At 57.2% G+C, this 22,355-nt stretch overlaps 2 protein-coding genes and 10 non-coding genes across 12 annotated transcripts in view; 7 read left to right on the top strand and 5 right to left on the bottom strand.

Moving 5' to 3' along the window:
- COL6A2 (collagen type VI alpha 2 chain) overlaps nucleotides 1-2,948 on the top strand; it is a 29,759-nt gene extending 26,811 nt beyond the window's left edge. The window contains exon 28 of the mRNA XM_059820306.1: nucleotides 1,368-2,948. Coding sequence (XP_059676289.1) covers nucleotides 1,368-1,975 — 608 coding nt within the window. The 3' untranslated portion in view covers nucleotides 1,976-2,948. The remainder of the gene's footprint in view (nucleotides 1-1,367) is intronic.
- A 5,112-nt stretch (nucleotides 2,949-8,060) lies between these two features.
- FTCD (formimidoyltransferase cyclodeaminase) lies at nucleotides 8,061-14,215 on the bottom strand. Its single transcript, XM_059820667.1, has 14 exons — nucleotides 14,162-14,215; nucleotides 13,174-13,357; nucleotides 12,665-12,793; nucleotides 12,386-12,474; nucleotides 11,954-12,133; nucleotides 11,728-11,865; nucleotides 11,293-11,424; nucleotides 10,565-10,626; nucleotides 9,664-9,793; nucleotides 9,364-9,525; nucleotides 9,060-9,103; nucleotides 8,840-8,978; nucleotides 8,337-8,432; nucleotides 8,061-8,147 (listed from the first exon to the last, which is right to left on the bottom strand). Exons 1-14 carry the CDS (start codon nucleotides 14,213-14,215, stop codon nucleotides 8,061-8,063), a joined length of 1,626 nt encoding a protein of 541 aa, XP_059676650.1.
- Nucleotides 14,216-14,701: 486 nt separating this feature from the next.
- TRNAS-CGA (transfer RNA serine (anticodon CGA)) lies at nucleotides 14,702-14,783 on the bottom strand. Its single transcript has one exon. It is a non-coding gene; the product is annotated as a tRNA-Ser (tRNA).
- Nucleotides 14,784-15,059: 276 nt separating this feature from the next.
- Nucleotides 15,060-15,131, top strand: TRNAP-AGG (transfer RNA proline (anticodon AGG)). The gene has a single exon. It is a non-coding gene; the product is annotated as a tRNA-Pro (tRNA).
- Nucleotides 15,132-15,540: 409 nt separating this feature from the next.
- TRNAA-UGC (transfer RNA alanine (anticodon UGC)) lies at nucleotides 15,541-15,612 on the top strand. Its single transcript has one exon. It is a non-coding gene; the product is annotated as a tRNA-Ala (tRNA).
- A 904-nt stretch (nucleotides 15,613-16,516) lies between these two features.
- Nucleotides 16,517-16,588, top strand: TRNAP-AGG (transfer RNA proline (anticodon AGG)). Its single transcript has one exon. It is a non-coding gene; the product is annotated as a tRNA-Pro (tRNA).
- A 940-nt stretch (nucleotides 16,589-17,528) lies between these two features.
- TRNAP-UGG (transfer RNA proline (anticodon UGG)) lies at nucleotides 17,529-17,600 on the top strand. Its single transcript has one exon. It is a non-coding gene; the product is annotated as a tRNA-Pro (tRNA).
- Nucleotides 17,601-17,959: 359 nt separating this feature from the next.
- On the top strand, nucleotides 17,960-18,031 carry TRNAA-UGC (transfer RNA alanine (anticodon UGC)). Its single transcript has one exon. It is a non-coding gene; the product is annotated as a tRNA-Ala (tRNA).
- A 794-nt stretch (nucleotides 18,032-18,825) lies between these two features.
- TRNAP-AGG (transfer RNA proline (anticodon AGG)) lies at nucleotides 18,826-18,897 on the top strand. Its single transcript has one exon. It is a non-coding gene; the product is annotated as a tRNA-Pro (tRNA).
- Nucleotides 18,898-20,634: 1,737 nt separating this feature from the next.
- Nucleotides 20,635-20,706, bottom strand: TRNAA-CGC (transfer RNA alanine (anticodon CGC)). Its single transcript has one exon. It is a non-coding gene; the product is annotated as a tRNA-Ala (tRNA).
- Nucleotides 20,707-21,599: 893 nt separating this feature from the next.
- On the bottom strand, nucleotides 21,600-21,671 carry TRNAA-UGC (transfer RNA alanine (anticodon UGC)). The gene has a single exon. It is a non-coding gene; the product is annotated as a tRNA-Ala (tRNA).
- Nucleotides 21,672-21,841: 170 nt separating this feature from the next.
- TRNAP-CGG (transfer RNA proline (anticodon CGG)) lies at nucleotides 21,842-21,913 on the bottom strand. The gene has a single exon. It is a non-coding gene; the product is annotated as a tRNA-Pro (tRNA).
- Nucleotides 21,914-22,355: the final 442 nt, after the last annotated feature.

Raw genomic sequence — 22,355 nt, 5'->3', positions numbered from 1 at the left:
GCTTAAAACATAACTTTGCTGTTTGCCAAATGTTGACTACACACACAGTACTAATGTACTAAACAGTGAGCCATTTGTTGCTCAGCTCATAGAAGGAATTACGCTAGTTCAGCACCCCATCATGCTGAATCCAGGTGTAACAGCATTCGGCACCAAGGAAGCACTTTGTCAAGTTGGATTTGCTCATGGTGTGGAAATTCAACCTAATGTGATACTCCTGTCCCAAAAGTCACCCCTCTTTGCCAGAAATCGATGCTCAAGCTGGAGCTGCTTTAGAATCTCCTATTCCTTGCCAGTCATGCAACACAACATGACATCGGCTCCAGGACTTCACCCTTTCGAGATTCAGTCTAAAAGAGCCACAGAATTGCTTGACAGTGATACGGCCATTGGCCTGCTGCCAACTCAAAGGGTGACCAGCCACAGCATGTACATCAGATATCAATACTGCTGTTGCAATCATATTACTGACTAGTGCTTTCAGCAAAGAAGGAAATTCAAGAAGAAGAAGAAAATTCAACAGTGCAGTAATGGAAGTGTTTCTCAGAGAAACAGTGCACGGAGAGGAACACCAAATGCGATACACATAACTACTGCAAAGGAACAAAAGAAAGGTCCCTGACTAACAGCTGTTTCCAAATATTGCTATTTTCTCCTTTTTTTTTTTCTAATTGAGTTCATTTACTGCGTGTATTCATATGCCTGCTTTGTGGACAGGACTGTTCTGAGTGACTGAAGAACAATGTCCCGCTGTGTTTCACTCAAATATTGATCTGTTATGTATTACAAAAGCTGCTTTACCACATACAGGTGCATCAACAAGGAGAATCTTGTTTTCCAATCACATGACTGAACCTCTATAAGCTTTTCAGGAATTAGTGATTGCTGATTAAACTAATCTGGGTGAAAGGTATGAAAACAGCTTTGTCCTGCAGATTGTGTGAAAAGTAATTCTGAAAGTAAACCACTCTCTAGGAGTAACTGAGAGGTTTGCAGACGCTGCCTGCGATTAATCTCTGGATATTCCTGTTAACAGATGAGAGATGGGCATTACTGTAAGAAGGTGGGTGTAATTCTGGGACTGAAATGCACAGACCTGTCTAATCTCATGGATGCTTGTGGAGGTCTGTCATAGGCCCCAGAATTAACATTCGTTAAGACCCAGTGCCCAGGACCTGAGGGCATCAGAAGCAAAGCTCTTACATTACCAACTGCAAAGACAGGCTTTGGCAGCAGAGTGGGGCTCGTCCTTCTTTGGACAAAGATGCGTGGAGGCAACTCCAACCCAAACTGCCCGAGGCAAGCCCCAACCTTATCGTGTAGGCTTTCTTATGCTCCCAACTCTTGTCTTCTTCTTTCTCCTGCAGAGCTTGCAGTGGCCCAGTGCACACAGCGCCCCGTTGATGTTGTCTTCTTGCTCGATGGCTCTGAAAGGATCGGGGAGCAGAATTTCCACAGGGCCCACCAATTTGTGGAGGAGGTGGCCCAACAGCTCACACTGGCCAGAAGCAACAGCGACAACATGAATGCCAGGATTGCGCTGCTGCAGTATGGCAGTGAGAGGGACCAGGATGTGGTGTTCCCATTGACCTACAACCTGACGGAAATCTCCAACGCCCTGGCGCAGATCAAGTACCTGGACTCATCCTCGAACATCGGCTCAGCCATCATACATGCCATCAACAACATTGTGCTCAGCCCAGGAGATGGGCAGCGACTCGCCCGGCGCAATGCTGAGCTCTCCTTCATCTTCATCACTGACGGCATCACAGGAAGCAAGAACCTCGAGGAGGCCATCAACTCCATGAAGAAGCAAGACGTCATGCCCACGGTAGTGGCTCTCGGGAGTGACGTAGACATGGACGTCCTGCTGAAGCTTGGCCTCGGGGACCGGGCAGCCATCTTCCGGGAGAAGGACTATGACAGCCTCTCCCAGCCCAGCTTCTTTGACAGGTTCATTAGGTGGATATGTTAAATGAAGGGAGTGCACATGTTCTCCTCTCACCAGTATACACACCCCCGATATTACCTGTTTCATTTTCTTCCCTCTGTATGGTTGCTAGCAACTCTGAGCTGGCCCAGAACAGCTGCCGTCTGGGTCCTCCTTTCTAGCCAAAATCCAGAGCTCTTTTTTTATTTTCATGATGAAAGTTCGTGCATCTTACATTTATGGTGCTAATTAAAACCAAGCAGGATACAGAGCCATACAACGTACTTCTGTAAAGCTTTACACACACTAAGCCATGCCTTTTGTACGTACTGTAATCCTAGGAGGGCTTGTCAGAGAACCGAGAAACCTTTCCGGTGTAGTAGCACAAATGATCATCTCTAGTTTTCAAAAACTCTCAATATCCCTCAGCGTCCTGTGAGGAGCTTTATAGTTGTGACATCCCCCATTCTTTAGCAAACTTTTTTCCAGATGATCTCATCTTTTTTATTCTCTCAATACTTCTGCCCTGAGAGAACCGAGTGAGTTTATGACACATCACATGCTGCTTGTAACGGTCAGCAACTTGCTTTCCTTTTGCGTGGGCCTTGGTGGCTTGCTCCTCTTTCCAGGGAGCAACGGGATGGTGAGAGGTTTTGCTGTGCTCTACAGTTGTCTGCAGATGCTCCTTTTGGGGCTCTAACTATCCTAAATTTCACAGATCACCTTTAAGATCTTCATTTTCCTGTGGGCCATATCTCCCTTGCTTCCTTCTGCCATTCTGACCTTCATCAGAGCCTGTTCATTTATTACTGCACCCAAAATCCTGGCTGAGAGGGGCAGCATGCCTCCCAGCATTTCACAAAATACTGGGCAGCCGCTGGAGCTGCCTCCCTGTCATCCCAATGTGCTCAAAGCAACCATGGTGCCCTCTTCCCATTGGTATCTGCTGAGCAATGCCCAGATTTGAACTTGAATTGTGCTGTCTGGAAAAATAAATAAATAAACTCTTTTCACCCTATCCCAAAAAAGCCTCTTTATTCTGTAGTTTGTCTCTTTTTTAAATTATTTTTCATGAGCAGCTGATTCTGGTGCTAAGCTGGTAAGTCCAGATAAATTGTATTCTGGCTCTCCTTGAAAATGCTGGAGCACAAGGCCAGGGGTCCCTGCAGCACAGGCGTAACGGAGCACTGTTGAGGACCTGAAGGACCACAGGATGCTGATGGGGCCCCTCCGGCTCTCCCCGCTGTCTCCAGCAGTCCCCTTGCAGACCTGTTCCTCTGCCCCCTGGCCCCACACCTTCCCCATCAAACTGTGGTCTCTCAGCATGACAAAGGCTATGTCTTCATTCCTCACCTGCGTTATGTTCCTCACCTGTTCATGGGTGAGGAGAGCAGGGGTCCTCAGGTGCCCCTCTTTGAGGAGGGCTGTGCCGTTCCCCATCATGAAGGTGGCATTGCACCTGAGTCGGACTTTCCCCATGCTTTCTTCAGCCCCTCTTGCAGGGGAACCCTCCAAAGACAGGGGCATTTCTGTAAGGTCGCATGCACTGTGGTGGAGGTGGGATGGGGAGGAGAGGCTGGGCAGGGCTTGGGTTGTCCGTAGGGGACCCCAGGCACGGGGTGCAGAGGAGCCAGCAGCGCAGGTGGAGGAAAGGGCACAGTGGTGTGGAGCTGTGGCCATGCGTGCTGCAGTGTCCCTGCCGTGTTTTCCCTCCTTTGGAAAGGAGAGCTGTAGGGGAGCTTTGAGGGCTACAGGACAAAACACCACTGCATCTGCAAAGGAGCAGCAGGAGTGAAATCCCACTGCCCCAGCACGCACACACGCCCAGCCAGCAGTGCAACAAGGATAAACAAGGCTGCGCTGGCAGTAAACCTGGGTGAGATGGGCTGCGCCACCTCTTTTGGAGATTACCTCTGCCATGGTGAGCTGCTCATATTTGTGCCATTTGGTCCAGCAGCCAGTCACACTGGCTGGCAGCAAAGCCTTCTTGATAACAGTGCTGGGAAGGGTCCTCCTGAGCCATGACAATGTGTAAAACAAAAATAAAACAGCAGCAAAAGCAGCCCTGTGTTAGAATTGTTGTGGTGAAAGCACTGACATGCTTTTCACCTTTCCTAGCGAGCGTGCCACAGTCCCGTGGCCATGGCTCAGGGGCTTCACGAAGAGAGCTCACTACTTTTTCCTATTAATTATTACCCTGGCGTGGAGGATGGCAACCCATACAGTTCAGCAAGAGGGAAGTTACGGCATTCCCCGGCCACCCCCTCTGCTCCAGCTGGGAAAGCTCATGCCAAATGTAAGGACTTCTACGGGTGGTGGGATCCACGTTAGCAGATGGCATCGTTGCACAGGAAAAAACACACGGACACCAGCAGACTGCAAACCAGCACGTGATACTCCCCGTGCTGCTACCTGCAGCCTCGGGGATGACTTTCAGTGAGCTCTCCCAAAAGACAGAGGATGGAGCTGTTGCCCATCGTCTCAGTGATTCCAGGTCAAAGAATTTACAAGCTAAAAACAAGAAAATCACTCAACAGGCAAAACGCTGCTCTAAGAGAAAGGAGAAAGGAGCAGAGCCGTATGCAGGTAGTTCCCACGGGGCGTTCGGCTTCATGCTTCATCACTTCACCACTGTGTGGGTGGGAGATGTCCTCTTCAGTCAGAGTCAGAACTGCTGCTTGAGCTGCTTGAGCTGCTGGAGTGCTGGAGAAGATAAAACAACTTTAGGGTAGCACAGAAACAACCCTCTTTCACACCATTTCTGATAAGTGTTTGCGATCCTGTGGAGGGTGCCCATTCCTAGTGCCCAGCTGGGTCCAGCTTGAGCCTGCAGCCGTGGTGGCTGCAGACCCACCTCTCCCCCAGTGTCTTTGCACGCCAGCAAATGGGGTGCCCTCAGGATTGCAAGCTGGTAATTAGTTAATGTCAAAGCCCTGGGGGCCATGTGGAGGATGAGCCTGGGTGGGAGTCAGCACAGCACCATGGCCTCAGACAGCAAACCCCAGCCAGGATACCTTGACTTGAAGATAAAATGGCTACTAATAACATCACTGCAATGTTTATTGTTATGCTGTTACAAACCATATTTTAGAGTTTGGAGCCATTATTTTTCTGCTTGGAGAATATAATTACACGCATATCATGAGAGGGCTGGTTTTTTTATTATTACTTTATAAGGCTGTTCAGGCAGATTAAGCAAACTACAAAAAGGTCCTGCTCTCTGCCAGCGAGGGCAAATGTCAAGGCAGATCACTTTCAGAGCTGTTACACGGTAAGAGGAGCTTAAGGGTTTGGGAAATGCTCCCACCTCTGCTGGTGTAACTGGAGTTTTGTTTAGCAGTCCCTCACTCAGACCTACTCTGGATGGTGCCTGTCCCTGGAATGGCATTTTCTGCAGCATCTACTCCCAGCACAGAGAATTGTTTTTCCTTTTTTTGTTGTTCTTCTTTGTTTGTTTTTTGAGGGAACTGAACTGCTCCTCTGCTGCAGGACACTGAGGGGATGTCCCTTACGGAGGCACGACTTGCTCTCTGGTGAGCAGGACAAAGTCCTGGGATTTAATACACTCTGTGGCACACCCTGAGCTGTGTCACTGTTTCAAATGGCTTCAAGGAATTTCATGGATCACTCTTCCAAAGACTCACTTGAAATGACTCACGCTCACCTATTTATTAACCAAATGGCAGTCTCCACATCTAAAAAAAGCCATGGAGGTGTTGGCAGCCCACTCCAGCCGCCGCAGGGTATAAGAGGATGCTGTGGCATGCAGGACCACAGCAGAGATTCAGAAGGGTCCGCTGCCACCTCACTCTTACCTTGCCTCCATGGGGCTTGGAGTGCTTCTTCTTGTGCTTCTTATGGTGCTTCTGATGGCAGCCAGAGGGGTGTGGTGGGCACCCCGGCATTCCTGGTGGTCCCGGATGGGGGTGCCCATGGGGATGAAGCCCTGGCAGGGGGTCCCCATGGGGGTACTGCCCTGGCAGGTGGGAGCCAGGTCGAGGGGGGCCACAGGGATAGCCACCCGGGGGTGCAGGGGGATAGGTTCCGGGGGTGCCAGGTGGCACTGGAGGGTAGCCAGGGTAGGGACCTGCTGGAGTGCCAGGACCAGGGTATCCCGGAGGAGCAGGTGGGCAAATTTGCACTTGCGGTGGTGGCACCCCTCCGGGCACGCCTAGAAGAAGAGGGGGGCTGTTAGCAACCAGAGCCGGGCTCTCCCTGGACAGGCAAAGCAGGGAGCTGGTGTTTCCATGCACCCAAAGTACCCCTCCTGGTCTACCCCCTCCTCACAAATGATGCCCCACTCCCCTTTGGCACACAGGTAATCCTCCCTGGGTGCCTGTGGCGATTGCACTGAGCCCCTCTCCGAGTCCCAATGGCCATGTGGTACCAGCATCCCTGCCCAGCGCCGCAGCCCCTCACCTGGATTGGGGTTCCACATCCTCCGTGGCCCCCAAGCTGCAAGGGAAGGACAGGCACCGTCAGTGCTCCCTCATGGCACCTCCTGTCACAGGGACATCATCGCCCTGCCAGCATCCAGGATCCAGCTCCTCTGCCCCACATATCTGCCCTGGACAGAAACTGAGCTCACTTCCCAAGGAGTGCCATCCCTCCGCAGACCCCGACAGCCACCTCATCCCTTTGAGTGACATTGCCGACCCCAAGAGTGGCTGTTCCCACCTCTGTGCAACCCCAAAGCCTGGGCATGTGGTTTCCATCATTAATGGAAATAATAAATTAATTCCATCTGAGCCTGGGTGCCCAGCCCACAACCTCATGGACCACAAGGGGCTGGGGACACCATGTCTTGGTGCAGCACCAGACATGGGGATGGTGCACCCCGGCCCATGGGCACCTGCGGTCCCGCTGCCCCCATGCTTCCCGGCTGCCCTGCAGCCCTGCCAGGTGCCGCTGCCTCAGGGAGCTGCTTTTGCTCACCAAACCTGCAGAAAAGCAACGTCTGAAAGCACCGCCGCCAGCAGCACAGCCGATCACTGTCCTTGGCACAGCTCTCCTGGGGTGGCAGGCACCCGTTAAATACCGGGGCCTGGCCTGGGCGAGGAGGGGTGCGGTGGGCAGGAGTGACACTGCGGAGTGGTGGAACCAGCCGTACCACTCTCTGCGCCACTGTCGTCACCATGGGCACGCGGGAAATGTCAACACACCACTCCCAGCTGGCACAAAGGTCCCACAGGGCTGATAAAAACAGGGGACGGGACAGAGGGTGGTGGTTTCACCTCCCAGCATCAGGTGATGGGGTGAGTCAGGTGTCCTCACCACGAACACTGGCTTGGTGCTACCAGCATGGGCACGGTGTCCGGGGTGGGGGGGGGCTGGCACGGGGGGGGTCACCCTCCCACAGGCACTGCTGTGGGACAGCAGGGCTCAGGGTCCAGCTAATGATGCCCTGTGAAGCTGCACAGGGTGCTGCCATGGTGTACGGGTGGGAGAGGTGATATCTGCCATCAGACCCAGTCAACAGAGACAGGAGGCAGGGCTGGATGCCCTGATGCTCAGGTCTTCCTCTCGGGGGTGGGGGGGGGTGGGGTGGGTGGGGGTGTCTATGAAGAGAGGCCAGAGCTCCTCCCATCCCATCCCCATCTCCCCTCTAACACTCCCCATGCTGCCTCATGTTGGTAACGCTCCCTTCCCAGACAAGTGAGCAATGCAACAGGCTGGTCTTGTCATGCACCAACAAAAAGACACCTCGCAGAAATGGACTGTGTCAGGTCTTGCCCCAGCCCTGTGGGCAGAGGGGTGTCTCCAGGGGTTTTCTGGGCACAGAAACATACAGGGGTGTGTGGGGTCAAGAGGTGCCCATGCACTGGGATCTCCTCCTGTGCAGTGCCACGGGTCCCTGCCATCCCTTCCCTTGGGAGCCTGTGGCCCCAGGCACTGCCAGCCCAGCCAGCTCCTTCTGCCCTAGGGAGGAGGGGATGGAGACTGGAGTCTGAGCCCCAGAAAGCAAAAATCACCCTTGGCCAGGGAAAGGCCAGCAGGGGACATGGCGCTGGGATCTGCGTGAGTGGAGCAGCTCTCCCAAGGCAGATACCGAAAAAGCCCAGGCAGGGACAAGTGTGTTTCCCAGCTGTATTTGCTGCTGCACAGCCCTCAGCCCGTCCCCGAGCCCCTCTCAGGCCGCCCGCTTCTCCAGCAGCGCCAGCACGAACGCCGAGCCTTGCTTTGCCTCCTCCAGCAGCCCGGAGACCTTCTGCGACATCTGCATGGGGAGGGAGAAGGTGCATCATTTGCCACTCAACAGGACAGAAGAGCCATCCACCCCATGCATCCCGCTGGTGGCAAAGGGACGGAGTGCCCAGACATGAAGGGTCCCAGGGGCTTCATCTCCATCTCTGTCCCACCTCATCCCCGCCACCAGAGCCGGGGCACACACATGGCCCCTGCTTACCGCAAGCTTGAACTTCTCATCCGTTATGTCTTTGAGGTTGATCATGACGTTGAAGTAAGCTCCGAATACAGCTGCTTCCAGCATTTTGGCTCCCACCTAGGAAAAGAGAGCAAGAAGCTCTCCTGCTGAACCAGAGCACCACCATACAGTCCTGCAGCAGGGCAGACTCTTACACTGCAGGACTCCCACCCTCCATGACCCAGTGGCACGCAACACTTTCCAACCCAGTATTTTCAGGACGTGGATCCGGCAGTGGGAACCATTCATGGCCTTGTCACACAGGTGGGAAAACTCAGGCAAGGGCTGGTGGAGGTCAACTCTCCTATAAGGGTTGCAAGCTGTCAAAAAGTTAGTGGGTGGAAACCGCTGGCCAGTTTGGGAAACGTGGCTGGAGAGATGCATCCCGGAGGTCAGGACATGATGGGACACCTTGCAGGGAAAAGCAGTGAGTGTGGCAGCCTCCAAAGCCCCAGCTGGGGCAGCGTGTGAGCCTGGAGCCATACCTGGATGTCGGATTTGCAGGCCAGGTTGCAGTGGCGTGCCAGCTCCTTCAGAGCAGGCCAGAGCCCGCTCACCTTCTCTGCCAGGGCACAGGGCACCCTCACGGCTGTCTTCAGCCCCTGTTGCATGGCAGCCATGCGTCTGGGAGGGGGGGACAGCCCGGGGGTGAGTGCTGGGTGGCCATGGTCCCCCAGTCTGCAAGTCCCCACCAGCCCAGCTCACCTCTCCCGCTCTTCAGGGGTGCTTTTTGGCAGCTTCATAGCTTCCTGAAGGCAAAGAAAAGCAAATTTCTGCCGTTTGCTCCAAGACCCTGCGTGCCTTGCACTGGGGGCCAGGGCAGACCCGATAGCTCCCATGCTCTTGCAAACTTCCTTTAGGTGATGATGTCTCTTCCCCTGGCCCTGACTTGGGCCAAGGTCATAGCCCTGCTTCTAAGGACACCTGGGGCGCAGCGATGCCAGCCCCCATCCCAGCTGGAATGCCCCCCTGCTTCCCCGTTGGACATCTGCCACCAGTGGGACCTCACCATGTAGCTGCTGAAGGCTCGGGAGTCGGCGTCCACCATCACCACCAATTCGTCCATGGCCTGGTGGAAGGGGGGGATCAGCTTCCTCATGATGGGGTCCAGCTCCTCAAACTGCCGCTTCCCATAGCTCATCAATCCCACCATGCAGCCTAGCGCCGCTCCCTGTGAGGGCACGCAGGTAAATCCTCCAGCAGGACACGGCGCCCACCACTACTGCCGTGCCGGCTCTTCTGGGGGGCTCAGCACACCCAGAGGACCCCCCAGGCAGGCAGGGACCCAGTCCCAGTGTAGAACACGTACCAGGGCAGCCGCAGCTGCGGACACGGAGCCTCCTCCTGGTGCTGCCGACCTCCCACCAACTGCTCGCACGAAGGCGCCCAGCGGCTTGGCCACCAGCCCCCCGTCCACCTCTCCTGCCTGCACCAGGTACCTGCAGCACAGCGGCCCCATCGGTCAGAGCCCCTCAGGTACAGGGACACCCACCACCACTACCCAGTCCCTTCTCACCCGGCACTGCCCTCTCCAACAGGTTTTCATCCACTCCTTGGCTCTGCGAGTGGCTGAGAAGGGGGCTTGCCCAAAAAACCCAGTGGGAGGGTGGGGGAGAGGACAAGGAGCCCCATAGGGACAGACGGACAGCTGGGGAGCACATGTCCTGGTGGTGTGGGGGATTGCTCTGCATTAGACAGGGTAGGCTTGTGCAAATGGCATTTGGTGGAACAGAAACATGCCTGCAGCCATGTCCCCAGGGCAGGACGACAAGGACTTAAAGTGCATATCCTGATTTCACCTCAGCCCCGGGTGGATTTTCCTTCCCTGCAGACATGCATTTTACACCAGGCGCTGCAGCACAGCGTCTGTCCTTGGAGGGTAGCGTGTGAGCCAGAAGCAGTGAAATTTGGGCTGGGTTTGGGGTGGAGGATTTAAAGCGTACATGCTCAAATTTGGCCACAAAACCGGCTCCCGCTGCCTGCCCAAGTGACCTGGAGTCCCCCCACCCCACGTTCACAACCATCAGCATTTGGGAGCAGGGACCACCATGTGCCTGCACAACACCCAGCAGAGATGTCCTCCAGGTAGGAAGAGGAGCTGGGTGCAGGCGCCACTCCCAAAACAAGCTGAGTGCAAGACGCAGGCAGCGGGATCCCCCTGTCCGGGCAGGGAAGGGCACCATGATGAGAAGCAGGACGAGGGTCCCTACTCAATGATGCGCTCCCGGGGGTGAAACGGAGACAGGGAGTCCAGGCCCAGCCGGCTGACAACCTGCAAGGAGCAGCACCACCGCATCAGCCCCGTCACAATAAGTCCCGTTGCATCCTCGTTCCCTGCTGTTAATTAACTGTGAGTGATCCAGCCCTAGGACAGAGTTGCTCAGGCCACCACCCAGGGAGAGGACAGCTGGCGTCACCAGCCCGTCCCATCCCGGACTTGGGGGTGGTGCACGGCCGCCTACAAACGACTGGAAACTGCACCGATAAATAATTAGCTTGCTCTTATCTAGCACGTTTCCCATAGGGTGGAAAAGTCCCTCCCTCCTGCAGCTGAAAAGCAGATCCCTTCTCCTCTTTCCAGCTTATGCTGGTCCTGGGGCAGTCTCCCATAACTCCACGCGCTGTCCTTGAACTCTGGGGAGGTCTCCTTCCCCTCCTGACCTCCATGCAGGCAAGCTGGGCAGCTGCTGCCCACTCTATGTCAGGGATGGGCTCTCTGCTCCCCGAGCATCTCGGTGTCCTCAGGACAATAAAGCAACTCATCCCACTCACTGTGCCCTCACACCTTGCCAGGCACTATCCCTGGAGACAAGTGTCATGCCTGGGGACTGCCGTGGTCCCAAATCTCTGCTCAGTGCCACTTTGGGAGGCTGAGGGGGGTGGGTGTGTCTCACTCATGATCCCACCCTTGTCTTGGTACCAGGAGGAGACACATTACCAGCCTGATCTTCTGTTCCTCCTCCAGGATGAAGAGTTTTTCCTTCTTGATGTAAAACTCAGCTGTGTCCAGCATGGCTTTCTTGGGGACAAGCCCCACCAGCTGGGAACCCACCACGGGGAGGTTCAGTGCCTGTGAAGGACATCAGAAACGTGACTGTCCCCAGAGCCGCTAACACCCCAGCCTGGAGGTCCTTATCCCTTCCCAGGACCTGGGGAGCTCATAGAAAAGCCTTCAATGGAGGAGCTGGAGGCTAGCAGCAAGTTGCTGAACTTTTGGGGTTTTCATGCCGTTCAGCTTTCTGCCCAGCTTGGCTGAGCTGGGCGTGTGATAAAGCAGAGCCTGACCAGGGGATGGGGAGAAAAACTTGGAGGGACACAACTTCTGCGAACCCCACATTGAAACAAGTTTGGTGTGCAGCCCCACGCCACCCACCTCCGCGTCTTGGCGGACCTCCTCGTAGACAGCGTGGAGCGGCGTGGTCTCAAAGTCCAGCAGGTTCGTCGAAACCTGGGCTATATTCTCTTCCTCCAAATACCAGCCAATGCCCTGCACCCTCTTCAAGCGCCCGGGCTGCCAAGAACTGCCACAGTCAAGGCATGGCCCAGGAGGTGCAGGGGCAAGCAGGTCTGCTCCCAGTGTGCCACCAGCACAGGGGTACCTGGTCGGTGCCGCGACCCTGCTCACGGAGGTTGAGGGCGATGCGGTGAGCCTGCTCCTTGGTGCACAGCAGGTTGATGTTGTATGCGATAAGGAAGGTCCGGGCGCCTGTCACTGTGGCCCCCCAATGGGGGACAAAGGTTGGGGGCCCAAAATCAGGAGCCCACTCTGGTTTTGCAAGCTGGGGAGGAGGGAGGAGAGCGTCTGCACTGGCACCGCTGAGCAGCACAAGCCACCCTCCCAAGGACAGCATTTCCCTCCCCAGCCGGCATCTGCCGTGACCACCTTCACGTTCAGCAGCACCCAAAGCATTTCATCAGCTCCTCTTGGTGCAAAGGGACTATACCAGCCCTCGGCACCCTCCCCAAAGCCGGGGAGGTGTGGCTCGCCTCTGCCTGGCCTGTGTTGCCCAGCCAGGTGCTACCAGGCTCACCTTCTCGGGGAGCGCCTCATACTCCCCGGCACGGATGGCAGGCAGGGCTTTCCTGCTCTCCTCCCGTGCCGCCTCTCCATACAGGTAAACTGCAAGACAGAGCCGGGGGTGAGCACCGCAGGGCAGGGGCTGGTGGCTCTTCATCTAGCGGGCTCTGGTTTTGCCCATTTGGGAGCAACCCTCATTTGGTTAGGCTTTTGCAAAAGGTATGCAGTTTCTCCACAGCTGGAAGCATGCGGGGTGGGACAGGATGGGCAGAGGTTCCCGGCCCCCACTCACCAGGCACCCCCAGCTCCGCTGCCAAGCGCTGCCCAAAGACGTGGGCGCAGGTGACACACTCCTCCATGCTGACGTTCATCACCGGCACGAACGGGCAGACATCCAGGGACCCCATGCGAGGGTGCTCGCCTGGTGACGGAACAGACATAAGGATGGGAGCTGGGAAGAGCAAGCAGACAAGGAGGGAGGACAGCCCTTTCCCAGCCTCTTTTGCAGACTGGGCACTGCTGCCACGAGGAAAGTTGAGTTTGCGGCAGTAATGTCTGCTCCAGCCCAGGGGCAGGAGGGATTCAGCCTCTCTAGATCAGGAGGATGAGCAAGGGCTTTGCACCATCCCACCACCACCCATCCCGGCAGCGCTGCCTGCTGCAGGTGCAGTAACATGCCGTGCTTGTCCACCAGCAGCTGATTTTAGCTCCAGCCATGCAAGGTGCACCTGGAGTGAACCACGCACTGCAGCTGAGCGATGCTCAGCACCAGATCAGCTCCTGCGCCACCCCTAAGCTCACCCGTGTGCCGGCTCATGTCAATGAGCTGCCCAGCCACGCGGGCCGCACTCAGTGCCCCTTCGACGACGGCCTCGGGGGACCCCACGAAGGTGTAGACGGTGCGGTTGGTGGAGGCGCCAGCGTCCACGTCCAGCAACACGCAGCCCGGCGTCCGGGAGATGGCCTGCCCCAGCGCATCGATAACCTGCCAGACGGCAGAGGGGGGCAAGGCGGCTGAGCTGGCCAGACCCCGACCACAGCCCCAGCTTCACAAGGTGGGGGACGCCTTTTCTCAGGTCTCCCCCTTCCCACCGGCACTGGGGTTGGGGGTGACCCCATGATCAGTGGGGATGCAGCCCTGCGCTGCAGAGGATGCAGGATCCAAAGGCACGAGTATCCCATTCCTACAAAGGGGGTTTGGGACACCCCTGTCTCCCAGCAAGCCCCAAACCCACCATGGTGGCGGATAGACACCCGTCTGCTGCTGCAAGGCGGAGAGCACCATCACAAATTTCTGTTCCTGAGGATACTGTCCCCTGCTAGCTTTAAAACAGATTTGGCTCTGCAAAGCCTGTTCCCTTGGGGAAGCAGTGGTTTTATTTCAATTTTAACTGCCCTGCCCCCAGCAGGGCCAAAGTTCAGCCTAGGGCTGATGCCCAGCACAGATCCCATTAACCTGGACAGCATGTTTTGGCACAACAACGGCAAGCAATATTTCTCTAAGGTGGTATTCCAGACCACCCCAAGCCCTGGTGCTATAGCAGCCTGCAGGCGGTGGGGAGGGCGGGTGGGTCTGAGCCCCCACTTCTCACCGAGGTGCCAAAAGGGAGCAGGGGCTGCCTTTGGGCATTTTCGGCATTAGCCAGGCAAGGAAAGGTGCACAGCACTTTAAAAGAGGCAGCACAGAGTCTGGCAGCAGGTGCTGCCTTCACGGCCTCTCCGCCAGGGCAGCCCAGCCATCCGCACCCTGGAATCACCCACCCCTCAGCCCCTCCACACACTCCCTCACCTCCTTGTTATTCCCCTCCGAGAAGTTGGGGACACATTCCACCAGCTTGGCCATGGTCCCAGGGTCTGCCTGCACCTTGCGGCCCCCGGCTCGGCTCCTCGCACCCTGTGGCTTTGCCTGCCCTTTCCTGTCCCACTGCAGAGCAAAAGCCTCCCAGCACCCAACCGTTGCCTCTTCCCCGAGCCAGGGTTTCTCATTAACTGCATTGATCAGCGGCCAGGAGTCAGAAAGGGTCTTGGATAAACAATGTGGTACTGTCCCTTCTGCATCTGGAGCAGCTCCAAGCACAAGGGTGTTGCCTGCTTGCCAGGGGAAGCCTTCAACACTAATTACCCACCAGCACCAATTAATTGCTAGGAGAAGGTGATGCCACATGAAGAAAAGTATCCCCTGCGCCCAGCACCATGCTGTGGTTACCAGATGGGACGGCCTGCTCCCGTCCAGGGCACTGCAACAGGACCACCAGCACTACGCAATGGTGGGGGACAGCTGTTTCCCAGGAGCCCTGGCATGGGCACCGGGGCAGCAGATAAAAGCTCTCGCTGTGAGCAGGATTCGAACCTGCGCAGGGAAACCCTATTGGATTTCGAGTCCAACGCCTTCACCCCTCGGCCATCACAGCCCAGCCCCAAGCATGTGGGGGGGGACACCTGCCCCCTGCCCTGGGCACCCCGCAGTCTTCCCTGGGCACCCCTTTTTCCTGGGGAGTGGGAAAGTCTCCAGGGCGGCCGGTGCATCCCTGCACACACGCTCAGCCCTGCTCTGCTCCCCAGGCCCTGGCAGTACCTCCCATCCCCAAAAAGTGGCGCCTGGGGCCTCAGTGTCCCTGGGCAGCACTGCTCCCCCAGCACCCCAGTGCCTCACACAGGGTTGGGGTGCCCAGGTAGCTGCGTACCCCGGCTCGTTGGTCTAGGGGTATGATTCTCGCTTAGGGTGCGAGAGGTCCCGGGTTCAACTCCCGGACGAGCCCTTCTTTTGGCCGCACAGCCCCTGCACGGACAGGGCACGGATGGGGCGATGCTGCCCAGCACAGGGGGGACGAGTGGCCTCAATAACTCGACCACCTCCCCTTTGCTGGGATGGTCCCACCACTGCTGGGAGCGAGGGCGTGGACAAAGAGACATGGCGCAGCCATGGCCAGGGCTCATCTCCTCCTGGGTGGGGAAGGGGCTGTCGGGGCAGTGGGGGACGGCAGAGCAGGGCCCTTCTGCCACCATGTCCCCGCTGGGCAGCTCTGCCTGGGGTCTGTGTGCAGAAAACCATGTCCCAGTCTGCAAACCTCCGAACCCCATGGACAGCAGCTCCGGAGGGCTGGGGAAAGAAGCAGCGACAGGGATTTTCTGGGAGTGATGAGAAAGTGAGGCCAGAGGCTGAAGCAGGGGGATGTAGCTCAGTGGGAGAGCGCTTGCTTTGCATGTAAGAGGCCCTGGGTTCAATCCCCAGCATCTCCAGCTTTTGCCTTTACACTCCCACCTACCTGCCAGCTGTGGGGCTGGCAAAGACCCCCAAACTCCCAGAGAAAAGCCCCGGGCTGCCAAAGGGGTTCTTCCCAACGGCCTGCCCTGCGGGGAAATGCTGGTGGCCTTTTCCCTCACCTGCACGGTGTGGGTACACACCGTGTCCTTTCCCCATGGGGCTCAGGGTGTCTCTTGGGGCAAATATCAGTGCTGGGGGAGTGGCCAGGTGGGAGCAGGGTGGTGGGTGGCCAAAAGGAGGGCTTGTCCAGGAGTTGAACCTGGGACCTCTCGCACCCTAAGCGAGAATCATAGCCCTAGACCAACGAGCCAGGGTGTGCATCAGTGATCCAGTGCAGACCCTGTCCACCACATCCCTGGGCACTGCACAGGCCAACCAGTGCCCACTGTAGGTGTTGGGCAGCTGCCCCAGGACACTGCCTTCTCCCTCCCCTCTGCTCTCCAGCCATCAGCTCCCCCAGGTCCCCCAGGGACAAGGCACAGGGAAATGATGGGGAGCCCATTTGGCATCTTGGCAAAATGCCACTTCCCCACGTCTCCCAGGGCTGCAAAACCTGGAAAACCTCAGAAAGGCTGTGCCCCTCCTGCCCAGGGCCATCACAGCCCCTGGAAGGAGGATTATGGGTCTCCCTGTGCAACCCTGGGTCCTCCTGTCCCAGCCCGCCCTTGCTGCCCCGCTTTCCTGGGAAGCGGGAAAGTCTCTAGGGCAGCTGGTGCATCCCTGCACACACCCTCAGCCCCGCTCTGCTCCCCAGGGCCTGGCTGCAGGGCCTGTCCCCAAAAAGCTCTGCCCAGGGCACCAGGGACCAGGGGCAGCATGGCCCCCCCAGCACCCCAGTGTCCGGCACAGGGTTGGGATGCCCGGAGAGTTGCACACCCCGGCTCGTTGGTCTAGGGGTATGATTCTCGCTTAGGGTGCGAGAGGTCCCGGGTTCAACTCCCGGACGAGCCCTCCTTTTGGCCACCCACCGCCGGGCACAGCCCCTGCACGAGCAGGGCACAGATGGGGTGACATCCCCAGTGGGCAGCTCTGCCTGGCACTGTGGTACAGGGTGCGGGCTCGGTGATGGCGCTGCAGCCGGGACTGTCTCAGCTGCTCGGCTGCCCCCCCGGCACAGCTACAGGCAGCCCCTGACCCATGGTCTGTGTCCAGACAACCATGCCCTTGGTCTGCCCCAAAGCCCCCCCACCCTGTCCTGGCCCGTTGGCAGCCTGGGGCACCCAACAGACACCCGATGCCTGCAAACTCCCAAACCCCTCGGTCAGCAGCTCCAGGGGACTGGGGAAGGAAGCAGTGAGAGGGATCAGAAATAGTTGCGCCAGGGGAGGTTTAGGCTGGATATTAGGAAACATTTCTTTACTGAGAGAGTGGTCAAGCATTGGAACAGTCTGCCCAGGGAGGTGGTGGAGTCACCATCACTGGAGGTGTTCAAAATGTGGCATTGTGGGACATGGTTTAATGGGCATGGTGGTGTTGTGTTGATGGTTGGACTTGATGATCTTACAGATCTCTTCCAACCTTAATGATTCTGTGATTCTGTGGATTTTCTGGGAATGATGAGAAAGGCAAGTGAGAGGGGGACATCGGCTTTGGGGGATGCCCCATGGAGGAAGAACAGCGGGGGATGTTGCTGCAAAGCATCAGCCATTTCAACAACTACAAGGGCCAGGGAGATGGTTTTGAGGAGGAAAACCCCTGGAGATGGTGGGAATTGGAGATGCTGGGCACTGATGTCCCACGGTCACCTCCAGCTCCACGGACCGGCTACAGCAAGAGGGACCTCCCTGCTCCCAGAGTGTGCCAAGGGCTGCCCGCAGCACCAGCTGCCCCCCGAAACCCCCAAAAGTGTGTGGGGTGCAGAGGCTGGGGGTGCAGTGGGGTGCAGCACCCTGGCTCGTTGGTCTAGGGGTATGATTCTCGCTTTGGGTGCGAGAGGTCCCGGGTTCAACTCCCGGACGAGCCCTTCTTTTGGCCACGGGACCATGGCGTAAGCAGGGCATGATGAGGGCAGTGGTGCCAGCACAGCGGGGTCGGTCCCATGTCCCAACTGGCACGTCCCCGTGGGCAGGCTGGACCCCCAAGAGCTGGCAGGAAGGTGCTGCCGGGTGCGTGGACAGGGAGGCAAATGGGGGAAGGGGTGGGAAAGCTGGAGGCAGCATTGGGCACTGCAGAGCAGAGCGGGTGCTGCCATCAGTGTGTGTGGTCCGAGGCTCTGATTTTGGGGTCAGGGCCCTTGGGGCAGAGCAGGGTGAGCAGTGGGCAATGGGGCAGTGGTGGGGGGTGAGGGGACTTGCCCAGGCCCCCAGTCCTGCCCATGTACAGGGGGATGTAGCTCAGCGGTAGAGCGCTTGCTTTGCATGTAGGAGGCCCTGGGTTCAACCCCCAGCATCTCCATGTCCTTTTGCCTCCCCAGAACCCCCTCCCTGCCAGCTTCAGGGCTGGTAGAGCCCCTCAGAACCCACCAGAAAAGCCCTGGGTTTTCCTGTGGGCATAGCTGGCCTGGGGCTTATTCCCAGCACCTGCAGCCTGTGGAGAAATGCCCGCGCACCTTTGCTTCCCCTCCCCGGGCGCTGCACAGTGGAGGGCTACCTTGTCTCCCTTCCACTGGGGGCTTGGGGCAAATGCTGGTGTTGGCAGGGGCTGCCGAGCTTTTGAGGCCACCTGTCCCCCCCTGTGCCAGAAAGCTTTGCTCCATCCGCCCGGGGTTGTGCCAGGCAGTGGGTGGCCAAAAGAAGGGCTCATCCAAGAGTTGAACGCAGGACCTCTCGCACCCTAAGCGAGAATCATAGCCCTAGACCAACAAGCCAAGGTGCGCATCTGCGACCCACTGCAGATCCTGTCCACCACGGCCGTGGGCACCACACAGGCCAACCAGTGCCCACTGTAGGTGCTGGGCAGCTGCCCCAGGACACTGCCCTCTCCCTCCTCTCTGCTCTCCGGCCATCAGCTCCCCCAGGGCCATCACAACGCCTGGAAGGGGCATTTCGGGTGCAACCCTGGGTCCTCCTGTCCCAGCTCACCCTTGCTGCCCCTTTTTCCTGGGAAGCAGGGAAGTCTCCAGGGCGGCTGGTGCATTCCTGCACACATGCTCAGCCCCGCTCTGCTCCTCCGGGGCCCTGGGCAGCATTGCCCCCTCAGCACCTCAGTGCCCAGCACAAGGTTGGGGTGCCTGGGCAGCTGTGCACCCCGGCTCGTTGGTCTAGGGGTATGATTCTCGCTTAGGGTGCGAGAGGTCCCGGGTTCAACTCCCGGACGAGCCCTTCTTTTGGCCACCCACCGCCAGGCACAGCCCCTGCATGGACAGGGCACGGATGGGGCAACGCTCCCCAGCACAGGGGGGACGAGTGGCCTCAATAACTCGACCACCTCCCCTGTGCTGGGATGGTCCCACCACTGCTGGGAGTGAGGTGCTGCCCACTGCCCCGTGGGCAAAGAGACACTGTGCAGCCATGGCCAGGGCTCATCTCCTCCTGGGTGGGGAAGGGGCTGTCGGGGCAGTGCGGGATGGCAGAGCAGGGCCCTTCTGCCACCATGTCCCCGCTGGGCAGCTCTGCCTGGGGCAGAAGGTGTTGCGTTAAAGGGCAAGGCAATTTGGCAGAAAATAAACCCCCTTGCGTTCCAGCTTGTCCTCAGATATCAGAGGGGCTGGGGGCGGCTAGGCTTAGATTCTGAGTGATGCCCAATTTTTCTGTGTTACAAGTCCGGTCGCGTTCAATGTATTGAACTCTCACGATTACGGATACACTCGTAACACCGCCAGGATGTTACAAGCCCGGTCACGTTCAATGTATTGAACTCTCACGATTATGGATACACTTGTAACACTGCACACTTTCAGTCTAGTCGCGTTCCATGAACTAGCATGGCCACACTTAAGGGATTTGGTGGCGTTCAATGAGAACTCTCACGGCTAGATTAGTGAATAGTGCAGTTTATTGAAGCAACAGATACACAAGTTCTTTTGGATTGCCGGTGATAAAATTACTGCTTGCAAAGCATGTGCAGATACCAAGAATGTGAGTAATATAGCCTGGCTACAAACGCTTTAAGTTATAAAGCAACTCTATAGAGATTTCTAAGTTTCCCGGGGAAGCACTTGGTATAACCAAGTGTTCGGATCTTACCCAAAGGCGTCCCTGTGGGGGGGAAGAGAGGCTCAGCCCGTCGACTGATCCCAGGTGTCAAAGGTGGTCTGCGATGGTATCTTCCCTGGCATCCTTCCTCTCTTAAGCCATTTTATATTATTTGTCCTTACAGGTGGAGCTTGAGTGACTCTAGTCATACATACCTCTATTGTAATTGGTGTAAAAGTTTCTCGTCTACTTTTAAAGGTATAGACTAAGAAAAATTCAGAGCGCAAGCTCAGTGAGGGGTGGTCGCACCTTGGAGGTGGGTAGCTTTGGGATGGAGGTGTGTTCTCTGGTATTATAATGAGATTATAATGAGCAAAGTTCACCCAAAGGATAGTATTTTGTCAAAAAATGACAGACTGTTGGCTCAGGGTGGTAAATATGCAGCTCAGGGTAGTAAATATGCAGCTTGTCAGTTCCATAGTAACTTCCAGTTCCCGTCTTATCACAGAGCCTGGCCGCAGTGTCTTCACTCCGCTCCACCCTCCGTGCAGTTTCTCTTAGAGTCAGCGCACCAAGCTCCCCTGGTGTTGCCAACATCTAAGGTTGCCTAGGGAACTTCTGTGGGATGAATTCCTTGCATATTCGCCACACTCCACCCTGAAGATTTCTTCAATGCTGTACCTTTAATATAAATTTAATTCCTAAATTACCTCCAGCAATTATTCCACAGAAGGAGATAGCTAGGAAGGTAAAAGCCATCGGCATTTCCAGGGAGCAAGGAGGGGAAACTCTGATGCAAGGGTGAGATCAGCTTTGGAGATGTCCCATGAAGCAAGAAAAGTGATATTCCCTACTAAGCATCAGCCAGTTTTGCTCCCGCCGCCTCGCCCGGTAGCCCAGCTGAGTTTTCAGGGAGGAAAAGCATGGAGATGCTGGGGGTTGAACCCAGGGCCTCTTACATGCGAAGCAAGCGCTCTCCCGCTGAGCTACATCCCCTTGCCTGGGGGATGTCCAGGTAGGGCACACTGTCCCTGGCACCATAGCAGCAGGTCCCTGGGCAAGCACCACAGGTGGCACTATCTAAACTTGCTAAAGCCAGTGTTGATTGAAAGAGAAACCTTTTGGACATGCCCTGGGGTGCTGTTTGCAGGCAGCTGACCCTCCTCCACCAGGTCTGCAGAGAGCAGTAGGGATGCAGTCCCCAAAGGAGGGGTTGTCCCAAAAGGAGGGCTCGTCCAGGAGTATAATCTGGGACCTCTCGCACCCTAAGTGAGAATCATACCCCTAAACCATTGAGCCAGGGTGCGCATCCACGACCCAGTGCAGATCCTGTCCACCACGGCGCCAGGCACCACACAGGCCAAACGGTCCCCAAAGCAGATGGCAGGATGTGTCTCTTTGCCCACGGGGCAGTGGGCAGCACCTGGCTCCCAGCAGTGGCAGGACTGTCCTAGTAGAGGGGACGTGGCCGAGCTGTTGAGGCCGCCCGTTCCCCCTGTGCTGGGCATCGTCGCCCTGTCTGTGCCCTGTCCCACAGGTCCCTGTCCCCACAGGGGCTGTGCCCGGTGGTGCGTGCCCAAAAGGAGGGCTCATCTGGGAGTTGAACCCGGGACCTCTTGCACCCTAAGCAATAATCATACCCCTAGACCAACGAGCCAGAGTGCTGCACCCCTTCTGCACCTGCAGCCCCTCTGCCCCCCACATTTTGGTGTTAGGGGTGCAGCTGAGGCTGTGGTTTTCCCCCAGAACACCCACAGCCTGCAGGTGCCAGGAAGCATCCCCAGCCCAGCCATGCCTGCATGCAGACTAAGGGCTTTGCTGGGGAGGTCTGTGGGGCTCTGCCAGACCCAAAGCCACCAGGGAGGCGGGTCTGGGGAGGCAAAAGGACATGGAGATGCTGGGGGTTGAACCCAGGGCCTCCTACATGCAAAGCAAGCGCTCTACCGCTGAGCTACATCCCCCTGCATCAACACCACCTTGTTCCTGGCTCTTGAGGGTCCATCCTGCCCATGGGGATGTGCCCAGCCAGGACATGGCACTGACCCCAGTGTGCCAGGCATCGCTGCCCTCATCACACCCTGGTTATGTCACAGGCCCATGCACCGTCAGGGAAGGCGGGTGCCCAAAAGAAGGGCTCGTCCGGGAGTTGAACCCGGGACCTCTCGCACCCGAAGCGAGAATCATACCCCTAGACCAACGAGCCAGGGCAGAGCCATCCTACTTGCCCTCATCCCCTGTGCTCCATCCACCCATGGCCACAGGCACAGTTGATGGCTCCTGGGTGTCCCCATCTCCCATCACCACCCCTCAGAAACCCAATTCACGTGGTCCCAGGGCTAACGATCTCCCTCTCCCCTGCCCCACGGGTGCTGGTGTGGCTTTGGAACAAGGGACAGGAGCTGCGAGTCCTGGGTTACTGGGAAATATGCCCAGCCATTCCCTTTTCCCAGCCCCCAGGGGCTGCCAACCATGGGGGTCAGCAGGGTGCTGGCACTGGGGTTCTCATGGGTGCTGTGGGAGCAGGAGTGGGAGGACAGCTCTGGGGCAGACCAGGGGGATTTTGTCTGGATGCAGTCCCTGAGGGTAGGGCTGCCTGTAGCTGTGCTGGCTGGGGTGGGAAGGCAAGCTGCTGCAGGAGCCCTGGC

This window comes from Gavia stellata, chromosome 8, assembly GCF_030936135.1.
Source record: "Gavia stellata isolate bGavSte3 chromosome 8, bGavSte3.hap2, whole genome shotgun sequence".
Taxonomy (NCBI): Eukaryota; Metazoa; Chordata; class Aves; order Gaviiformes; family Gaviidae; genus Gavia; species Gavia stellata.
Note: the sequence above shows the minus strand (reverse complement) of the source record. Positions and strands in the feature narration are given on the sequence as shown.